Source organism: Ursus arctos, unplaced genomic scaffold (assembly GCF_023065955.2).
Source record: "Ursus arctos isolate Adak ecotype North America unplaced genomic scaffold, UrsArc2.0 scaffold_5, whole genome shotgun sequence".
Taxonomy (NCBI): domain Eukaryota; kingdom Metazoa; phylum Chordata; class Mammalia; order Carnivora; family Ursidae; genus Ursus; species Ursus arctos.
The window spans coordinates 17218718-17240015 of NW_026623067.1; the positions used below are offsets into that span (position 1 = coordinate 17218718).

A 21298-nucleotide genomic window follows, 5' to 3' on the forward strand; every position below is an offset into this window, starting at 1 on the left:
GGTGCAAGAATGGTGGTCTCCGTTGCATACCCCCTGAACTGTCTAGCCTGTTCCCTACAGATGGATCTTGGAGGATGACAGGGGGGCCACTGCAAACTTGACCAAGTTGTAGCCCCATCTGTTGCCAGATGTGGTATCTTTGTTAGGGGAGGTTAACAAGGCCTCATGTAGGTGGAATGTGGCCACCAATCTGGTAAATGCCTTCTTTTTCACCCCTGATAGGAGGGACAGAAAGTTGATGTTATGGATACACAACAGCGTACCATGAATGTTAATTCACCTGCCCTCAACAATAATAATACGGTCACAAAGGATCTGAATCATCATCTGACATAGTATCACATGGTTCACATACCGATAACATTGCGTTACTTGAGCTGGATGAACAAGGAGTTGCAAGCGCGTTGAAGACCTTGAAGATACATGCCCTCCCTGGTGGTAGATGAGCCCTCTGAAGAATCAGGGTCCTACCATATCAGGAACATCTTTAGGGATCCAGTGATATAGGATGTTCCAGGATATCCCTTTCAAAGTAAAAAAGTATCACACAACTCCCCGACTCTGAGGCAAGCATGGGGTTGATAGGCCTCTTCAGACTGGGGGCAGCATATTTCATCCTGGGAAGACTGTTCTAGTCCATTTACACAAATAGCTTCTAGCTTGGAGTGAGGCCCACAACAGAAGAGGGATCTGCCATAAGTCCAGGTTGCAATGCAAGTGATCTTTCCTCTTGGACCATATTGGACCATTTTCAGCAATGGAAAAGGATGTCATGTGGTGTCTGACATGACCCAGTTGGAGAAATACAAAATACACTTCCTATGAGTCAGCAACCATACCTTGCCTGCTGCCATGCAAAATTACACATCATTTGAAACACAGTTCCTTGGGTGCGTCTGATCTGGGAAATGATCATGCATCCAGAATGGAGCTAGGATCTGTCAGACTCACAGGATCATAAGGTTAGGTGGGCCCAGCAACAATGTGTAGGAAGATGTAAGTGATACATGGGAAAGGATGGGGCCAGAGGGCACAGATAAGCTGCACAAGTCCTGGCCCCAATTTCATTTTCCACTAATGACCAGTGCCTCCTTCAGCTCCAGGGGAAGATAATGGTGAGGAGAAATCCTTCCCATGCGTAGAACTTTGGCTTGAAGACATGGACATCTTTCTGTGAAAAGTGGCCCAAGGACTCCTAGGCAGTAGCTGATCGTTTGGCTGATTAGCCAAAGGCCTGGAAAGGGAAAGATTGGAAGATGAGGGATGAGAAGATTTGGGAAAAAGGCGCGTGGATAGATCCATAGGAATGAGCATGAAAACACGAAGATTGTTGAATTGTGTGTTAGCCCTCAGAGACATCATCTGTCACAGAAGAGACACTATACTACCAAGTAGAATGACTCAGCTCTGTTCCTGGCCACCACAGTGTTCGTACAATGGGAGCCTGAACAGAGTTAACGGAAAGGTGGAGGTTACACATGGGTCCAACAGCGTGGGCTCCTTCTCACCAAGGCTGATTTAGCTACGGTTTGTGTCAAATGTGTCAGACCAACACTGAGCCCCTGATAACAGCACCTTCCTTTGTGGAAATCAGGCAGCCACTTGGTGGCAAGTAACTTTGGCCCCCTTCCATCTTCGAAAAGGGAATGAATTAATCCTGACTAGAATTGACCCACATTCTGGTATGAGTTTACCTTTCCCAGCTGCATGGCCTCAGCCAGCATCACTATCCAAGGACTTACAAAGGGTTTGATTGGTCTACTACGTAGGATCCTACATACCATCATAAAGGACCCAAGAATCCACTTTACAGCAAAGGAGGCAGAGCAGTAAACACAGAAGAGTGAGAGCAAACTCAGAAGCTTGCTGGGCTGATAGAATGATGGAATAGCTTTTTTAAAAGGCACACCTGAGGCAACAGTTTGGAGATGATAACCCCGCAAAGATGGGACAACGTTCTCCAGGATGTAACATATACTCTACATCAGCAATCATTATATGGTACTCTGCTCTCAGTAGGTGTACTGCATGGGTCCAGGTACCCCAGGTAGAAGTAGGCATAACCCTCCCAGTGACCCACCAGGGGAATTTCTGCTTCCTCTTCTCACAACGCTAGGATCTGTGGACATAGAGGGCTTGTTGGTTCCCAAAAAAGAAACCCTTCCTCCAGGGGCACAAGAGTCATCTAAACGTTAATCTACAGCTGCCTCCCATTCATTCCAGGCTCCTTGTATCAGACAACCAGTTGGCAAAGAAGAGAGTCCCTGTCCACCACTCCTCCACAGTGCATTGACATCTGACCAAAACAGTCTTTCAGAGCACCAAAAGTAATAGCTGCCATCATGACTCACCTAGTGAAAACCACAGCTATTTTGGAGATTGTCAGATTTCATTAGGACCCTGCTGCTGGCTTTCCAGCTGCTGACAGCACAGCTCACTCAATGCAACTCCAAAACCAGATGTTAAAATATATTAGGGGGAAGGGTGTGGAGAAAGAGGGGGAGATATCAAATTGAAGAGAGAGAAACTGACTATTGGCAGGTGAAGAAGAGGTGAGGGTACCTATTAGGCCCCCACCCATGACATATCACGAATTTGGATATTATTTCTGTGTCAGAATTACCTTTAATAGGTTGCTCCCTAAAAATTGATGGAGAGAGATGTCAGCATCAAGGAGGGGTAGGATGTCCCTCCTTGTTCTTCCCCCCGCCAACACTTTTTTTTCTTTTAAACAACTAATTAGAAATTTGTGCATGAACAAAAATGCCTCACTGGGTGCTATTGGACCCAGCACCGTACGCCAAGGAACCTGAGAGGACCCTTACCTACCTGTGCTTTCAAATCAGACAAACATCTGGTAAAGGCTGTGGGTCCAAGGTAGTCTTGTGGACCCCTGCTTGCCTCAGTAGGGGAAAAAACTTGGAGCGTACTGGCCTATTCCGATACACAGGGGCAGGAAAGAATTGGTGGAAACCCAGTCTGCTTGTGGGGAAATTCCAGCACACCTTTGGAACAGGAAGGATGAGTTTGTACACAGTGGAGAGGGAGAAGCTCCACCAGAGCCCTCCCGACCCAGAGTGACACCGCCTGGGGCTCAGCTGTCAGGTGTTGGCAGCCTCTCCTGTGGAGAAGACAGAAAGCTATGAGTGAGTGCCCCACTGCCCCAGTTTTGCGGGTCACGGCTCAAGAAACCCATTTCCCTCCAGTAGCACCCAGAGGCAGGACATCCCCCAGTGGGGGGAGGGAGGAGAAAGGGAAGGAAACAGATAAGAATATCAAAGGGCTGACTGCTTCAGGACTTCCTCAGGAGGTTGGCCCTCAACCTTTTGGAGCGTCTTGCTTAGCCTCCCCATCCCATCCCCACCCCTGAGTGCTAAACCCACACCTCCCCCCACTCTGTGGCCAGATCGTTGTTAGTGCTCCCACATCAGGGGTGGTGAGAGCAGGTCCAGTAATCACAGTGCTATCAAAAAAACGGATCTCTGGGCAAGGGAGACACCACAAACTGTAACTGTTAAGTCATCTTCTGGAAAACAAAAGAGAGGTTTCCTGCATCCAGCCTGGTGAGTTACAAGCATAAGAAGGGATGGATAAGCTTCAGCATTCTGCCACAAGAGGGAGCAAGGATAGTGGTCAACCCCTTCAAAAGCTGAGGAAACCCCAGTTATAGTAACGCCAATGATCACTACCCCATCTAAAGCAATCGATAAAGATTTAAGGAGGTGTGTGCTTCAGATAGGAAAACAGCAATGCAAAAATATAAGGAACATGAAAAATCAAGAAAACATGTCACCCCAAAAAGATATAATTTCCCAGCAACTCAGTGCATAGCTACAGAATACTGTGATCTGACTGGTAAAGAAAGAATTCAGGATTGTTATTTTGAAGAAATTCAGTGAACTACAAGAAAACCCAGTTCAAAGATGGGGGGGGGGACCCAGCTAAACAACTGAATGACTAAAATGAACTATTCACCAAAAAGATAGAAATTATAGAAAAGAACCAAACAAATTCCGGAGCTGGAGAATTCAGTGAGTGAGAAGAAGAATGTGGTAGCATCTGCAGGACAGTCATGCAAATGGAAGATAAAATTAGTGACTTAGAGGACAGGAATTTAGAAATAATTCAGAAGTGAACAAAGAAAAAGGAATAAAAAAAAAAAAAGAGCAAAGCCTGAGTGACCTATGGAACTCAATCAAAAGGACAAATATGAGAATAATTGGGATACCAGAAGAAGAGAGGGAGAAGGAGGCAAAGTGTTTATTTAAAAAAATAATAGCTGAAAACTTTCTAAACCTGGGAGAAGACTTGGGCATCCAAGTTTATGAACCTAATAGATCACCAATTTATATAACAGTAACTAATTAGACATCCATCCATGAACAGAAGGCAGGCATAAACAGAAGGAAAAATAAACAATGGATATACAAAGCAACCAGAAAGCAATAGAAAAGATGGCACTAGTAAGTCCTTACAAATCAATAATTACTCTAAATGGATTGACTTTGTGCAATTAAAAGGCACTGAAGGGATGGATGGATAAAAAAAAACAAGACCGAACTATCTGATGCCCACAGAAGATTCACTTCAGCTTTAAGGACACACAGAGGCTCAAAGTGAAGGGATGGAAAAAGATATTCCATGCAAGTAGAAACCAAAAGAATGTGGGGTAGTTATGCTTACATCAGACAAAATAGACTTTAAACCAAACATGGAAACAAGAAAAAAAGGTCATTTTATATAGTGATAGAAATGTCAATACACTAAGAAGATCTAACAATCATAAATATGTACTCACCCAACATTGGTGCACCCAATTATATTAAGCAAATACTAATAGATCTGAAGGGAGAAATAGACAATAGCATAATAAGAGTAGGGGTTTCAATACCCCACTTTCAGCAATAGATAGATCATTCAGATTGAAAATCAACAAGGAAACATTGGAATTGAATCATACTTTAGACGAAATGGACCTAACAGTCCTATGTAGAACATTCTGTGAAATATTGGCAGCAGAATACACATTTTTCTCAAGTGCATGTGGAACATTCATCGCAACAGATCATGTGATAAGGCCAAAGACAAGTCCTAGCAAATTTAAGAAGACTGAAATCATATTAGCTATCTTTTCCAACCACAGTGGTCTGAAACTAGAAACCAGTAAATAACAAGAGGAAAGCTGGAAAATCTACAAATATGTGTAAACTAAACACGCTTCTGAACAACCAGTGGGTCAAAGAAGAAATCGAAAGGGAAATAAAAAAATATCTTGAAACAAATGGAAACAGAAATACAACATACCAAAATTTATGGGATCTCTGCAAAAAGCAGTTCTAAGAAGGAAGTTCACAGTGTTAAATGCATCCGTTAAAAAATTAGATTTCAAACAACCTAATTTGCATCGCAAGGAACTAGAAAAAGAAAAATTAAGCCCAAAATTAGTAGAAAGAAGAAAATAATAAAGAGCAGGGAAGGGGCGCCTGGGTGGCTCAGTTGGTTAAGTGTCTGCCTTTGGGCTCAGGTCATGATTCCAGAGTCCTGGGATTGAGCCCAGAGTCAGGCTCCCTGCTCAGTGAGGAGTCTGCTTCTCCCTCTCCCTCTACCCCTCCCCCACTCATTCTCTCTCACTCTCTCAAATAAATAAATAAAAATCTTAAAAAAAAAAAAAAAAGACCAGAGAAGAAATAAGTGAAATGGAGAAGAGAAAAACAATAGAGAAGACCAACAAAACTGAGTTGGCTTTTTGAAAAGATAAAATGTCCAAGGACATTTAACTAACCAAGGAAAAATAGAGAACAATCAAATCAGAAACAAAAGACGACACATGACAACTGATACTGCAAAAACATATAGAATCATAAGAGACTACTCTAAACAATTACATGCCAACAAATTAAACAACCTAGATAAATTCCTAGAAACACACAACACTGAGTAATGAAGAAATAGAAAGTATGAACAAACCAACGAGTAAAAGAGATGGAATCAGTAATCAAAAGCTTTCCAACACAGAGGACTAGACAGCTTTCCTGGTGAATAACACCAAACATTTAAAGAAGGATTAATGCCAATCCTTCTCAAAATCTTCCAAAAAAACTGAAGAAGAGGGAACATTTACAAACCTGTTAGGCAAGGCCAGCATTACCCTGATATCAAAGTCAGATAAGGACACTACAAAAAAAGAGAACTATACAAACTATAGATCAGTATCCCTGATGAATGTAGATGCGAAAATTCTCAACAAAATATTAGCAAACTGAATTCAGGAACATTATGCTTCGTGATTGAATGGCATTTGTAAGATGCAAGGAGGGTTCAACATACACAAATTAATAAATGTTTTACACCACATTAATAGAATGAAAGATAAAAATCACATGATCATCTCAATGGATGCAGAAAAAGCATTTGACAAAGTACAATATTCTTTCATGATAAAAACCCTCAATAGATTGGGTATAGAAGTGACATACATAAAGGCCATGTATGACAAACTCACTGCTAACATTATACTCAATGGAGAAAAATCGAAAGCTGTTCCCCTAAGGTAGAGAACTAGACAAGGATGCCCACTCTCACCATTCTTACTCAACATAATACCGGAAGTCCTAGCCAGGGTAACTAGGCAAGACTAATTAATTAATTAATTAAATGGCATCCAAAATGAAAAGGAAGAAGTAAAATTGATATTATTTGCAGATGATATGATTTTCCATGGAGAATATTCCAAAGACTCAACCAAAAAACTGGCACTAGTCAACAAATTTAGTAAGGTTGAAGGATATAAGATCGACACACAGAAATCAGCTCGATTGACTTGTAGCAATTAAAATGTCTGGAAAAGCAAACAAAGAAAAATATCCCATTCACTCAAAACCAACAAAATACCTAAGAATAAATTTAACTGAGTAAAAAATCTATACAATGAGAACCATAGAACTTTGTTGAAAGAAATCAAAGAAGACTCAAACAAATGGAAAGACATTTTGTGTTCACGGATTGGTGGAATTAATATAGTTAAAATGTCCAAACTACTTAAAGCCCCGTTACCTGTACTACCCTATTGTTTATTTTCACCTTTGCTGGAGTATTGTGCACTTTCATTTACTTTTATGTAAGTGATTAGCATCTTTTCATTTCATCTTGAGAAACATCTTTGAGCATTTCTTGCAAGGCAGGTCTAGTGGTGGTGAACTCCCTCAGTTTTTGTCTGGGAAGACCTTTATTTCTTCTTCATGTCTGAAGGATAACTGCCATGAAAGTATTCTTGGCTGGCAATTTTTATTTTTTAGCACGTTTAGAATGTCCTTCTATTCTTTCCTGGCTTGTAGCATTTCTGCTGAGAAATCTGCTGACAGTCTAATGGGTTTCTTTGTAGGCTTTCTTTTTACCTCTGGCTGCCTTTGTGATTCTTTATCATTGGTTTTTGACCATTTCATTGTAATGTGTCTTGGAGAAGGTCTTGTTTTGCATTGAGATAAGGTGTTCTATTAGGTTCTTGGACATGTATGTCCAGTTCTTTCCCTAGGGTTGGGAAGTTCTCTGCTATTATTTCTCTAAATATACTCTCTGCTCCCTTTCCCTCTCTTCTCCATCTGGTAGACCAGTTACTGTTATATTTGTATTTCTTATCATATTTAATAGCTCTCATAGGATGTCTTCACTTGTTTAAACTCTTAGTTCTCTCTCCTCTTCTAACTGAATTATTTCTAAATTCTTATCCTCCAGATCACTAATTCTTTCTTCACTCTGATCTGCCCTATTTCTTAAGCTCTAACGCATTCTTCACTGAATTCATTGAATTCTTCAGCTCCAGAATTTGTCTGGTTCTTTTTAAAATTTCAATTTTTTTTTTTTTTTTTGCTGCAGAACTCCTCTGAAGAACTCATTGATTTTATTCCTGAGTTTATTTAATTGCCTTTCTGACTTTTCGTGTAACTTGTTGGATATCTTCATAACTATTTGAATTCTTTATCACTTAGGTCACAATATCCTGTGTCTTTGGGTGTGGCTGCTGGAGAATTATCATTTTCTTTTTGTGATACCGTACTACCATGATTTTTCATAGTGTTTGATGAAACGTGCCTCTGCTGTTGTGTCTGAAGTAGCACATGCCTTAGTTCACTTTGACGTTACAATTCAACAGACTAGCAGTTCCATACTTGTTTTCCACGAGGTGGCAGTATATCTCAAGTTTTTGGTTATCTCTTTACCTGACCTGGCTCCGGGGCTGCCCTGAGAAGGATACATTTTAAAAAGCTGGTATAGAGAAAAGTGATTGGTGTAGTGGGGAAGGGTGTGGACTTAGCATCTGGGGGCTTTGTGGGTGCCCATTGCCTGAAAGGGGGATCCTCCAGTGGGGGCTACTCCCAGAGTTTTACGGGCAGACCTTCTGCTGAAATCTTGAAGCAGACCCCGGGTAACTTCCTCCTTCAAAGCTTGGTTAATCTTGTCTGTGTCTTTCTCTTTTCTCTCCTCTCCTTCCCCCCAGTAATGGAGGTCCATCCTCAGAAATCCACACTGCTGGAAAGAAAGAGTTTCCTGTGACCTGTTCAGCCAGGTGGTCAATCAGCCAGCCACACCTGTTTTGCTTTCTACCTCCTCTGTGTGGGAGGTCACTGTTGTTGCTGTTGGCAAAAACCAAGGGCACTGCAGTGTCACCCTGGGGTATGGGACTGACTCCTTGAGATCTTCCTTCTCCTCTGTCTCCAAACTCATCTCTGTCCTGCTCCAATGGCGTGCCTGCTTCTCCATCAGGCTGGCTATACCTCCACAAATTGTCTATGTCCCTTGTGTGTCTGCCCTGTCTGGTACTCTCCATTTTTTGCTTCCGTCCCCACCGCCCCCCAGTATGTCAGCTGAGGTTGGGGCAGATTCACTGACTCCCTTAAATCCACAGTACGCTTCAGGGCTCAGTGCTCCTACTTTCTGAATCACAGTTGGTAGAAATCTCCCGTGTGCTCCGGTGTGATGTGCAGAGGTACTTCTGTTTCATTATGAATGACCAATGAGTTGCAAATAAAAAGGGAAAGGAAAAAGGAATAATGCACATTGTCACAGTGCTGATATCACCCCCCCCCCAAGCCATCTATAGATTCAACAGAATCCCTGGCAAAATTCCAATGGCATTTTTTGTAGAAAGAGGAAAAAAATCCTAAAATTTGTATAGAACCACAAAAGTCCCCAAATATCCAAAGCAATTATGAGAAAGAAAACAAAGCCAGAGGTATCACACTTTCAGGTTTCAAATTATACTACAAAGCTAGAGTAATTAAAACAGTATGGCACTGGCATAAAAATAGACACATAGACGAATGGAACAGCATAGAGAGTTCCAAATTAAACCCCTGCATATATAGTCAACTAATATTTGACTAGGAGCCCAGAACACCTAATGGGGCTAGGTTGTCTTTTCAACAAATGGTGCTGGGAAAACTGAATAAATTCATGCAGAAAATGAAATTGGACCTGTAGTTTACACCACTCACAAAAATCAGCTTGAAGTGACTCTGGAAAACAGTATGGAATTTCTGCAAAAATTTAAAAATATTACGACCTTCTGAACCAGCCATTGCACTACCAGATATTTACCCAAAGACAAAAATACTAATTCAAAGGGATATATGCACCCCATTGTTTATAGAAGCATTATCTACAATAGCCAAATTGTGGAAAGAGCCCAAGTGTCCATCGACTGATGAATGGATATAGAAGATGTGGCACATATATATACAATGGAACATTACTCAGCCACCAAAGAGAATGAAATCTTGTCATTTACAACGATGTGGATGCATCTAGAGTGTATTATGCTAAGTGAAATAAGTTGGTCAGAGAAAGACAATACCGTATGATTTCACTCATATGTGGAATTTAAGAAACAAATGAGCAAAAGGGGGAAAAAAAGAGAGACACAAACCAAGAAACAACTCTTAACTATAGTGAACAAATGGAAGGCTACCAGGGGAGAGGTCAGTGGGGGGATAGGTGAAATAGGTGATGGGAATTAAGGAGGGCACTTGTGATGAGTACTGGGTATTGTATGGAAGTGTTGAATCACTATATTGTACATCTGAAACTAATATTACACTGCATATTAACTAACTGGAATTTACATAAAAACTTAAAAAATATTAACTTGAAGTGGATCATAGACTTAAACATACAACCTGATACCATAAAATTCCTAGAAGAAAACACAGGGATGAAGCTCCTTGACATTTTTTGGCAATTATTTTTTGGATGTGATACCAAAAGCACAAACAACAAAGGTAAAAATCAACATGTAGGACTACATGAAAATTAAAAGCTTCTCCATAGCAAAAGAAGCAATCAACAAAATGAAAAAGGCAACCTATAGAATAAGAGAAAATATTTACAAACCATATGTCAGACAAGGGGTTAATATTCAAAATATATAAAGAACTCACAACTCAATAACAACAACAACAAAAGATTTAAAAACGGGCATTGGAACGAAATAGAGATTTTTCTAAAGAAGACATCCAAATGGCCAACATGAAAAGATGCTCAAAGTTACTAATCATCAGGGAAATACAAATTAAAAACACAATGCAATATCACCTTATGCTTGTTAAAATGGCCATCGTCAATAAGACAGAAGATAATAAATGTTGCTGACGATAGAAAGCAAAAGGAACCCTGTGCACTGATGGTGAAAATATACAATTGTCCCACCACTCCAGAAAACAATATGGAGGTTCCTCAAAATGTAAAAACAAACCTATCATATGATCTAGCAATTCCACTTCCGGATATATGTGTAAGGAAATGAAAACAGGATATTTAAGAAACCTATGCATTTCCATGTTTATTGCAGGATTATGCACCACAGCCAATATATGGAAGCAACCTAAGTGCCCATAAAAGGAAGAATGGATAAGAAGACATATATATAATGAAATATTGTTCGGCCTTGAGAAAAAGGAAATCCTGCCATTTGTGACAATATGGATGGACGTTGAGGACATTCTGCTAAGTGTGATAAGTCAGAGAAAGAATTCTGTATAACATTACTTATGCGTGGTATCTAAAAAAGCTGAACCCATGAAAACAGAGAGTAGAGTGGTGGTTATAAGGAGGGGAAGGAATAGGAGAGATGTTTAATGGTACAAACTTGAAACTAGTGGAAAAATAAGTCCCGTACAAAATTAATACCCAGAAATCAGTGGCATTTATATACACTAATAATGAAGTAACAGAGAAATTAAGAAAATAATTCCATTTACAATTGCACCAAAAATAATAAAATACCTAGGAATAAACTAAGGAAGTGAAATACCTGTACTCTGAAAACTATAAAGCATTGATGAAAGAAATGGAAGAAAGCACCAACAAATGGAAAGATAGTCCATGCTCATGGATTGGAAGAATTTATGTCATTAATATGTCCATACTGCTTAAAACAACCTATAAATTCAGTGATATCCCTATCAAACTACCAACAGCGTCTTTCACAGAACTAGGACAAATAATACTAAAATTTGTATGGAACCCAAATAGCCAGAGCAATCTTGAGAAAGAAAAACAAAATTGGAGATATCACAATTTGAGATTTCAAGATACACTACAAAGCTGTAGTAACAAAACAGTATGGTATTAGCACAAAAATAGACACATAGATCAATGAAACAGAATAGAGCCCAGAAATAAACCCATGGTCAATTAATCTATGACAAAGGAGTCAAGAATATACAATGGGGAAAAGACAGTCTCTTCAATAAATGGTGCTGGAAAAACCTGGATAGCTACCTGCAAAAGAATAAAACTGGACCACTTTCTAACAGCATACACAAAAATAAACTCAAAATGGATTGAAGACCTAAATGTGAGACCTGAAACCACAAAAATCCTAGAAGAGAGCACAGGTAGTAATTTCTTTGGCATTGGCTATAGCAACATATTCTAGACATGTCTCCTCAGGCAAGGAAGCAAAAGCAAAAATAAACCATTGGGACTACATCAAAATTAAACGTGCTTTTGCACAGTGAAGGAAATCATCAACAAAACTAAAAAGCAACCTACTAAATGGGAGAAGATGTTTGCAAGTGACCTATCCAATAAGGGGTTAATACCCAAAATATATAGAGAACTTCTACAACTCAACACCAGGAAAACCAAACAATCCAATTTATATGCGGTGGATGCAAATAGACGTTTTCCCAAAGAAGACATACACAGATGGCCAACATACACATGAAAAGATGCTCAACATCACCCATCATCAGGGAAATGCAAATCCAAACTACAGTGAGGTATCACCTCATGCTTGTAAGAATGGCTAAAATTAAAAAGACAAGAAATAACAAGTGTTGGTGGGGATATGGGAAGAAAGGAACCCTCATGCACTGTTGGAATGTAAATTGGTGCAGCCACTGTGGAAAACAAAGTGGAGCTCCTCAAAAAATTAAAAACAGTAATACCATATGATCCAATAATTCCACTACTGTGTATTTACCCAAAGGAATGAAACACTAATTTGTAAAGATATATGCACCCCTGTTTGTTGCAGCTTTATTTACATTAGCCGAGATATGGAAACAACCCAACTGTATATATATATGTGTGTGTGTGTATATATAGATACATATAGACTGCAATATTACACAGCCGTAAAAAAGAATGAGATTTTTGCCGTATGTGACTACATGGATGGACATACAGGGTATTATACTAAGTAAAAAGTCAGACTGAGAAAGAAAGATACCATATGACTTCACTCATATGTGGAATCTAAAAAGCCAAACAAATGAATAAACAAAAAGCAAAATCAGACCCATATATGCAGAGATCAAGCTGACGGTTGCCAGAGGGGAGGCGCGTGGGGAATTGACAAAATGGGTGAAGGGGAGTGGGAGACCCAGGCTTCTAGTTATGAAATGAAGAAGTCATGGGAATGAAGGCACAGCATAAGGAATAGAGTCACTGATCTTGTAATGGCATTGCAATGGTGACAGATGGCGGCTACACTTGGGGTGAGCATACCTTCATGTATAGAGAAGTTGAATCACTGTTGTGCACCCAAACTAATGTAACATTGTGTCAACTGTACTGAAATTGAAAAATTAAAAGAATAAGAAGAAGGACACTTGGGTGGTGGAGAAAAAAAGAAAACAGAAAAAGAAGTCCTAGAGATCTAATGCACGGTGCGATGATTACAGAGAACAAGGTTGTATTATAAAAATCAAACTTGCTTAGAGACAAGGTTTTAGTTATTCCCACCGCGGAAAACATGCGATGAGACAGAGGTGCTAACAACCATGGCAATCATGCTGCATTATACATAAATGCATGAAGTCAACAAGCACACCTTAAATTTGTACAATAGCGTATGTCAAATATATTTCAATCTTAAAAAGATGGATAGGGCTGGAAAAAGGAAAAAGAAAATCACAGACCCCTCCCATTTCAACCACCCATTATTGCAACCAGCCACTGCCTTCCCTTAGAGTCCGTCGTAAGATAAACTTTCAGCAGTGCTCGAAAGAGTCGCATGCACTGCATGTTCTAGAATGATTAACTGCACGGCCTCTAGAAGTCAAATCGTCGGATTTCTAATCACCGAGTGGCCCTTGTTAATCCAAATACTCACTCCCTCTAAGCCTCAGTTTTCTCGTGTGTAAGTGGGAATACCGACGACACCTCATTGAATTACTGTGACTACGCGAACTAATCTATGAGACGTGCCCAACACAGTGGCAAACCAAAGGTCAGCATTTAATGAAATCATCGCTTTTTTTTTTTTTTTTAAATTTATGTGCCTTTGCTCCAGAGGGAGCTACATACAAATATGGAAGGAGCCTGACTGGTTAGTAAAGAATGTTTTTCGCTTGCAAGGGTTGGCTCTGCTTGGAACATTGCCCTTCTGGAACCCTCTATCTCAGACAACCTTCCTTCACTATTCAAGCTCCTGAATTTTGGTTTTGCTAAGACCTCTTCTCACCACTACTCCAACCAAACGCCACACCCTGGGCTTGGGGAGGGGCTACACATTGCAACACAGAAATGAAGGTCAGAGTGCTTCCCACTGTAAAGCTGTCTTGGTTTCAGAAGGCAGGAATTCTAATTATTATGTTGAAAACCTACAAAGATACTTTGTAATGTATCTTCCACTTCCTGGGGTTTATTTATAGGCGCTTTCATGTTCCTGTGAAACTAGAAGAGATAATAACACCCAAACCACAAAACCATTCATTCTGGAATTAACAATACATGTGACTTTTCTTTTCCAAAGACAACCCCCCACCACCACCAAATATGGAGGCTGAAATAGATTATTTTCACACTCCACCCTTGGACACTAAGCGCCACCACTCCATCCTCCAAGGGAACCACTGCCCACCCCTACCCCAGTCTGCTGGCCTGTGAACGTGGCCTGGGCCTCCCTTGGAAAGTTGTCCTGTGTTGGCTTTAATTAGATGTCATTTCCTAAATATACGGTGTATTTTATACCAGTTATTTGTAGAAACAGCAGAAGCTGGTCACTGACTATTCTTTCTACCCTTGAGCGGCTTTCTAGTGCCCTACGAGGGAACATACAGAATCAGGAACACCGGTAAAAATCACTTTTAGTGTGAAGAAGTCTCCGAAGCAGCTTTATAATGTGGAAATCAACATCACTTCAGCTTTCAAAGGGACCGGTGCTACCTGCATCCTGGTCACGTGATCTCCAAATATCCTTCAGATCTGACTGTAGTAAAATCTAATCACCTAAAGCCGTAGATTTTAGAGGACTAGAGGAGGCACTTTGTCGTTTTGGAAATCTGAAACAAGCTGCAGGTCTGGTTAGTTCGTTCCCAGGAAGCAGCAGCCTGAAATAAAGCTACTGTGCACGGAGAAGATCCCTTGCATGCTTCACCAGGCACCGCGCTCAGATTCATTAATAGACTTTGAAAAAATGCGGCTGTCCTTACCACAAGCTGCTGTGACCTGAACGTTTGTGCCCTCCCCAGAGTCCTATGTTGAAACCTAACCCCCACAGTGATGTCCTTAGAAGACGTGATTCACGAGGGTTGAGCCCTCATGAACCGAATTAAGAGACCCCAGAAAGCTTGCTAGCCTCTTCCTCCTCGGGAGGACATGAGAAGTCCACAGCCCAGACGAGGGCCCCCGCGTGCCTGCACCGGCCAGCGCCCTGATCTTGGACTTCCAGCCTCCGGAACCGTGAGAAAGAAATTTCTGTTCTTTCTAAGCCACCCAGTCTGTGGGGTTGGTTACAGCAGCCTGAACGGACTCAGCCACAAACCTAATTCACAAGAGCCTCTGAATGCTCTATGTGCGGTCGGAAAAGCGTAATTCCGGACCACAGGACACAGTAAGGGAGGACAAGCCTGGGGAAGCCAGAGAGACCCACTCCGTCAGTCTGGATACAGCGGACGAAGAGAAGGTGCTGCCAGAATGGTTTGTCCATCCTGGTACCGTTGACATTTGGGGCTGGATAATTCAGTGTTGTAGGGATTGTCCCGTGCATTGTAGAATGTATCTCCGGCCTCTACACATTCGGCCCCAGTAGCAGCCTGTGCCTCAGTTGTAACAGCAAAAATGTTTCCAGAGATTGCTTCACATGCCCTGGGCTGCAAAATCTGCCTCAGTTGAGACCCAGTGAAGTAGAGAATTCAGTTTCGGAGACACACTTTGCACTGTCTGTTACTTGTTTAGGCCCCTGGTGGCAGTGCTGCAACTTTGAGCAACTAAGAAGCATTTGTCCTACGCTGTCAAGAGTTTGACGTTTAGGGGTGCTGGTGGTGCAGTCCGTTGAGCAGCTGACTCTTGGTTATGGCTCGGGTGGTGAGATTGAGCCCCGGCATTGGGTTCTGCACTCAGTGCGGAGTCTGCTTAAGTTTCTCTCTGCACCCTCCCTGTCCCTACACACTCTCTCTGTATTTCTCTCTATCAAATAAAGAAATAAATCTTTAGGGCACCTTGGGTGGCTCGGTTGATTAAGCATCTGCCTTCAGCTCAAGCCATGGTCCCAGGGGCCTGGGATCGAGCCTCACATCGAGCTCCCTGCTCTGGGGGGAGTCTGCTTCTCCCTCTGTCCTCCCCCCCCCCAGGATCCCTGTCCCTCTCTCTCTCTCTCTCTCAAATAAATAAAATCTTAAAAAAAAAAAAGAAATCTTTAAGAAAAAGGAAATGACATTTAAATCCCATCTCAATTGGATTCCCATCTGTCTGCCTTTGGGCCTAGACTCTTCTCTGAGCTCTGGTGTTTCTCAAGATACTCATTAGGAGATTATATAAATCAATTCAGTGGGTCCTAAGCAGCATTTAAAAAAAAAAAAAAAAGAATGGAATAGAATAAAACATTACAAAAAAATATCACAGTATACTTTGTAAAATAAATGATTTGCCAAACTTTCAATCATGTATTCCTGCGCGTACGACTATGTATGCTTGTTCATACTGGATATTGACATAAAGTGCTTTTCTTACCAAGAGCTGGCAATTAAAAGAGTTTGAGAATCCCTGTTCTTCGTTAGCATAGCCTATGAACGTTTACTTCACTCCTAATGTGTGACGTGTTCATTTTTCTTTGCTGGTGTAACAAATTACCACAAACCTAGTGACTTAAAACACACCACTTTATTCTCTTACAGTTCTGGAGGTCAGAAATCCGAAATCAGCTTCACTGCCCTGAAGCCAAAAGTGTTGACACGGTAAGGACCTCAGTCCTGTCGCTAGCGGCAAGGAACTGAATTCTGCCAACAACCCGTGAGCTTACAAGAGGATCGCAAGCCTCAGAGGACATAGGAGATGAGATGTTGACTGTGGCCTTGTGAAGACTCTCGACAGGAGGAGACTTAGTCAAGATGTGCCCGGACTCCAGACCCTTGGACACGGTGAGTTCATAAATCGGTGTTGTCTTCAGTCCCTAAGATTGCGGTAACTTGTTATGGTAGACAGAGGAAACTAATCCAGGCATTCAAGGGAATCAGGAGTGCAAAAATCTAAACTATGCTGGTGTAGTACCTGGATTGTAATAGTAAAAGTGATTTTGTGCAATAACACGGAGGAATCTCAAATGTGTTTTGCTACATGACATAAGCCAGACCCAAAGGCTGCATCCTGTGTGAGATCCCTTATATGACATTTTGGAGAAGACAAAACTATAGGGATGAAGAATAGGTCAGTGGTTGACAAAGGTTGGGGGAGGTTGACTGCAAAGGGCAATGGGACAGCATCTGAGGGTGAATGAACCGTTCTGTATGATGACAGTAGTGGTAGGTACACATCTCTATACATTTCTCAAAGGCTGGAACTGTACATCACAGACAGTGACTTCAACTCTGCACAGATTTAAACATCAGGTTTAAAATTAAGTGACTTTGAAAGAATTAGAGACTCCTTACTTGGAGTTCCCTGCCCTAACATTTCCCCCAGCTGGGCAGGAGGAGAGGCTGAAGTCGATAACTCCTTGCCCTGGGATTGTAGCCATCACCGGTGGGCTTAGCTGCTGTAGACAAGGTGGCTCCCCAGGCTTGTCCTCTGAACACATCTGTCCCTCTCGTGGAGTCAGGGTACTTTGAAAATGATAAACTCCAATATATAGCCTGGTGAATTTACTGAATTTCAAAGATAAGCAAAATTGTTAGGAAAAGTGAATTGTGTAGAGAGGGGAAAATCAGGTTGGCTTTCTATTTCTCCACAGTCGTGATATCTATAAAACATGGGCAATGAATTAGAATTGGAGACATCAGTATGAACATTCAACTTCATACAGATGGATGTATATAGTACCACTTATAGACGGGTGTACACACTGGCATACCCACATACTTCTTTATCAGCCAAGAGGGTCCAGAAGAAGCAAAAGGAAAGAAATGCCACACGCTGGTGGCTGTGAGCACACCCAGCACCCAGACCTTGGATTCTAAACACCGTTCTTCAATAAAGGAAAACAGGGCCATTAGAGAAACGGCTGGTCCCAGGGGTGGGGCCAGGAAGTAAGGAAGTACTCAAAAAACAAGACGGTGGGTATGTGTCAAGGGGACTCCAGAGCCAACTGGAAGAACTCCAATGGCCAAACCTGAAACAACTTAAACAACAAAATAAATAACAGAGCATTGAATTATAACCCCAAAGTATAAAACAAATATCTCTGAGTCTGCCCCAACACAAATGAGTGGGTAAATAAATAAATAAGAATAGAGAATTCTCATTAGAGTCCTATACTCTTAATACTCTCAAAATGTCACAGGCTGTGCGTAGCCACTTCCAACCAGAGTGCAAGCGTAGGAAGGGGTACAGGATGGAGAACCCCGACAAACACTGCCTCTGCTGTGCAATCAAGCTTAACATCATCAGTGGTGAGTCAGTTGGCAGCATGTACCCCGGATGTGCTGTGGGGGGAACGGTACTTTACCTTTGCTGTCTTCCTCTCAAGAACCCTAACCCCAATCGTGAGAAAAACATCAGACAAACCCAAGCTGAGTGCCTGTCTAGAAAGTGTCCTGACCCATACTCTTCAAAACCACCAAGGTCATCAAGACAAGCAAATTCTGAGAAACTGTCACAGTCCAGAGGAGCCGAAGGAGAAAGGATGTTTCAGTGTAACATATGCTGGTTGAGATCCTGGGACAGAAGAGGACATCAGGGAAAAGCTGAGGAAATTCGAATAAAGTGTGGACTTTAGTTAATAATAATGTATTGGTTCGTTAGTTTTGGCAAATGTATCATACTTACGTGAGATATTGACAATGGGGACAGCTGGACGCTGGGTATAAGGGAAACCTCTGTACTTCCCTTGCAACTTTTTGTACGTCTAAAACTATTCTAAAATTTTTAAATATTTATTTATATATTTATCCGACAGAGAGAGACAGAACATGAGCAGAGGGGAGGAGCAAGGGGAGAGGGAGGAGCACACTCCCCGCTGAGCGGGGGGCCCAAGGAGGGCTCGATCCCAGGCCCCTGGGATCATGACCTGAGCTGAAGACAGATGCTTAACTGACTGAGCCACCCAGGCGCCCCCTAAAGTTTAAAAATATTTAAAAACACATTTTAAAAATCCAAAAGCATGTATAGTATGATTTTCTTTCCATCCACCTCTACGTCCATTTTTCCATCCTGCAATTCTTGTCTTGGTTTACACACATACAGAGATACCCACCATGCTGTCCACCACGTACAGACTACTGGACCTGACAAGTGGAATTTGTGGTGACTTTCTGAGCTGCTTGAATTATTTTTAATAATCATGTTATTTCAATATTTCAAAGCATCGACGTCAGTAGGTTTTTTCAATGGGGGAGTTGGAGAGACAACTGTCAGTCATCAAGAACTTCCTATCTTGATAATATTCTAGTTACGATAGGGACCAACGTACTGTTTCATTTCATAAGGATTTGCAGGATATTTGGCCCGAGAGAGGACTTGTAAATCACTGTAACCCATGAGTACATTTAAATGCAGCTAATCATATAATCAAAACAAAAACAAGGGCACCTGGGTGGCTCAGTCGGTCAAGCATCTGCTTTTGGCTCAGGTCATGATCCCAGGGTCCTGGGATTGAGCCCTGCATCAGGCTCCCTGCTCAGCGGGGAGTCTGCTTCTCACTCTCCCTCTGTTCCTGCTCATGCTCACTCTCTCTCACTGTCTCAAATAAATAAATAAAATCTTAAAAAAAAAAAAAAAACAAGAAAGTGCATTCTTAATTTTTTTCCTGGGCTTTTTTGTTTGTTCGTTCGTTTTTTGGTGAGAACTCTCTCCCCGCACCCAGGATATGGATTGACTGTGTGATTTTGCTGTTAAGATACATGATATCTTTTACAGCCACTGCAGGGAGGAGGAGCACTCAGGCATTCCCACCATGATCCCCCACCAGAGCTTGGTTCTTTGTAGCCAAGAAAGCAGATGAGAAAGCAAGCCATGAATCTAATGCAGAGAAGATCTCTGCCTCGTGGGAGAGGTGGGGGTGGCTTACTGCAAATAATTGCTATTTCAGGTGAATGTAACTGCAGTACGTGCTTGCTTATGAATAAATGAAAAGGTGACTGAACTTAAAAAGCATCTTCTACTTTTTCCTCCTTATCTCTCAAAGCAGAAAAGGTGGCCAGATCTCTCAATTTCTTTTTTTTTATAATAATTTTTTATTATGTTATGTTAGTCACCATACAGTAGTTGGTTTTTGATGTAGTGTTCCATGATTCATTATTTGCATATAACACCCAGTGCACCATGCAATACTGCCCTCCTTAATACCCATCACCGGCCTATCCCGATCCCCCACCCCCCTCCCCTCTGAAGCCCTCAGTTTGTTTCCCAGAGTCCATAGTCTCTCGTGGTTCATTCCCCCTTCTGTTTACCCCCCTTCATTCTTCCTTTCCTTCTCCTACCTATCTTCCTGCTATTTCTTATGTTCCATAAATGAGTGAAACCATATGATAATTGTCTTTCTCTGCTTGGCTTATTTCACTTAGCATAATCTCCTCCAGTCCCATCCATGTTGCTGCAAATGTTGGGTAATCATTCTTTCTGATGGCTGAGTAATATTCCATTGTATATATGGACCACATCTTCTTAATCCAGTCATCTGTTGAAGGGCATCTTGGCTCCTTCCACAATTTAGCTATTGTGGACAATACTGCTATGAACATTGGGGTGCCTATGGCCCCTCTCTTCACTACGTCTGTATCTTTGAAATGAAAGGGGAGAGATCACGACCAACACCAATGAAATAGGAAGGATCATTAGAAACTTTTATCAACAGCTTTATGCCAATAAATTAAACAACCTGGAAGAAATGGATGCCTTCCTGGAAACCTATAAACTACCAAGACTGAAACAGGAAGAAATTGATTATTTAAACAGAACGATTAATTATGAAGAGATTGAAGCAGTGATCAAAACCTCCCCAAAAACAAGAGTCCAGGGCCTAACGGATTCCCCAGCGAATTCTACCAAACATTCAAAGAAGAAACAATACCTATTCTCTTGAAGCTGTTTCAAAAAATAGAAACAGAAGGAAAACTACCAAACTCATTCTATGAGGCCAGTATTACCTTGATCCCCAAACCAGGCAAAGACCCCATCAAAAAGGAGAATTACAGGCTGATATCCCTGATGAATATGGACGCCAAAATTCTCAACAAGATCCTAGCTAATAGAATCCAACAGTACATTAAAAGGATTATCCGTCGTGACCAAGTGGGATTCATCCCGGGGATGCAAGCGTGGTTCAACATTAGCAAATCGATCGGTGTGATAGATCATATCAACAAGAAAAGAGTCAAGAACCATATGATCCTCTCAATTGATGCAGAAAAAGCATTTGGCA

The 21298-nt window shown here is 41.4% G+C and overlaps 1 protein-coding gene across 8 annotated transcripts in view; it reads left to right on the forward strand.

Annotated features, from left to right (window-relative positions):
- Positions 1 to 21298, forward strand: part of AP3S1 (adaptor related protein complex 3 subunit sigma 1) — a 136223-nt gene that overhangs the window by 74746 nt on the left and 40179 nt on the right. For 4 of the 8 annotated variants that reach the window (XR_008957572.1, XR_006410469.3, XR_008957569.1 and 1 more), the window contains exon 6: positions 16620 to 16862. Coding sequence is in view for 1 of the 8 variants with exons in the window: in XM_044387340.3 (XP_044243275.1) it covers positions 16620 to 16718 (99 nt within the window). In the remaining 7 variants the exon portion in view is untranslated. Of the gene's footprint in view, positions 1 to 16619; positions 20029 to 21298 lie in introns of those variants that run through there. The other 4 variants (XR_008957570.1, XR_008957571.1, XR_006410471.3 and 1 more) reach the window with 4 other exon arrangements.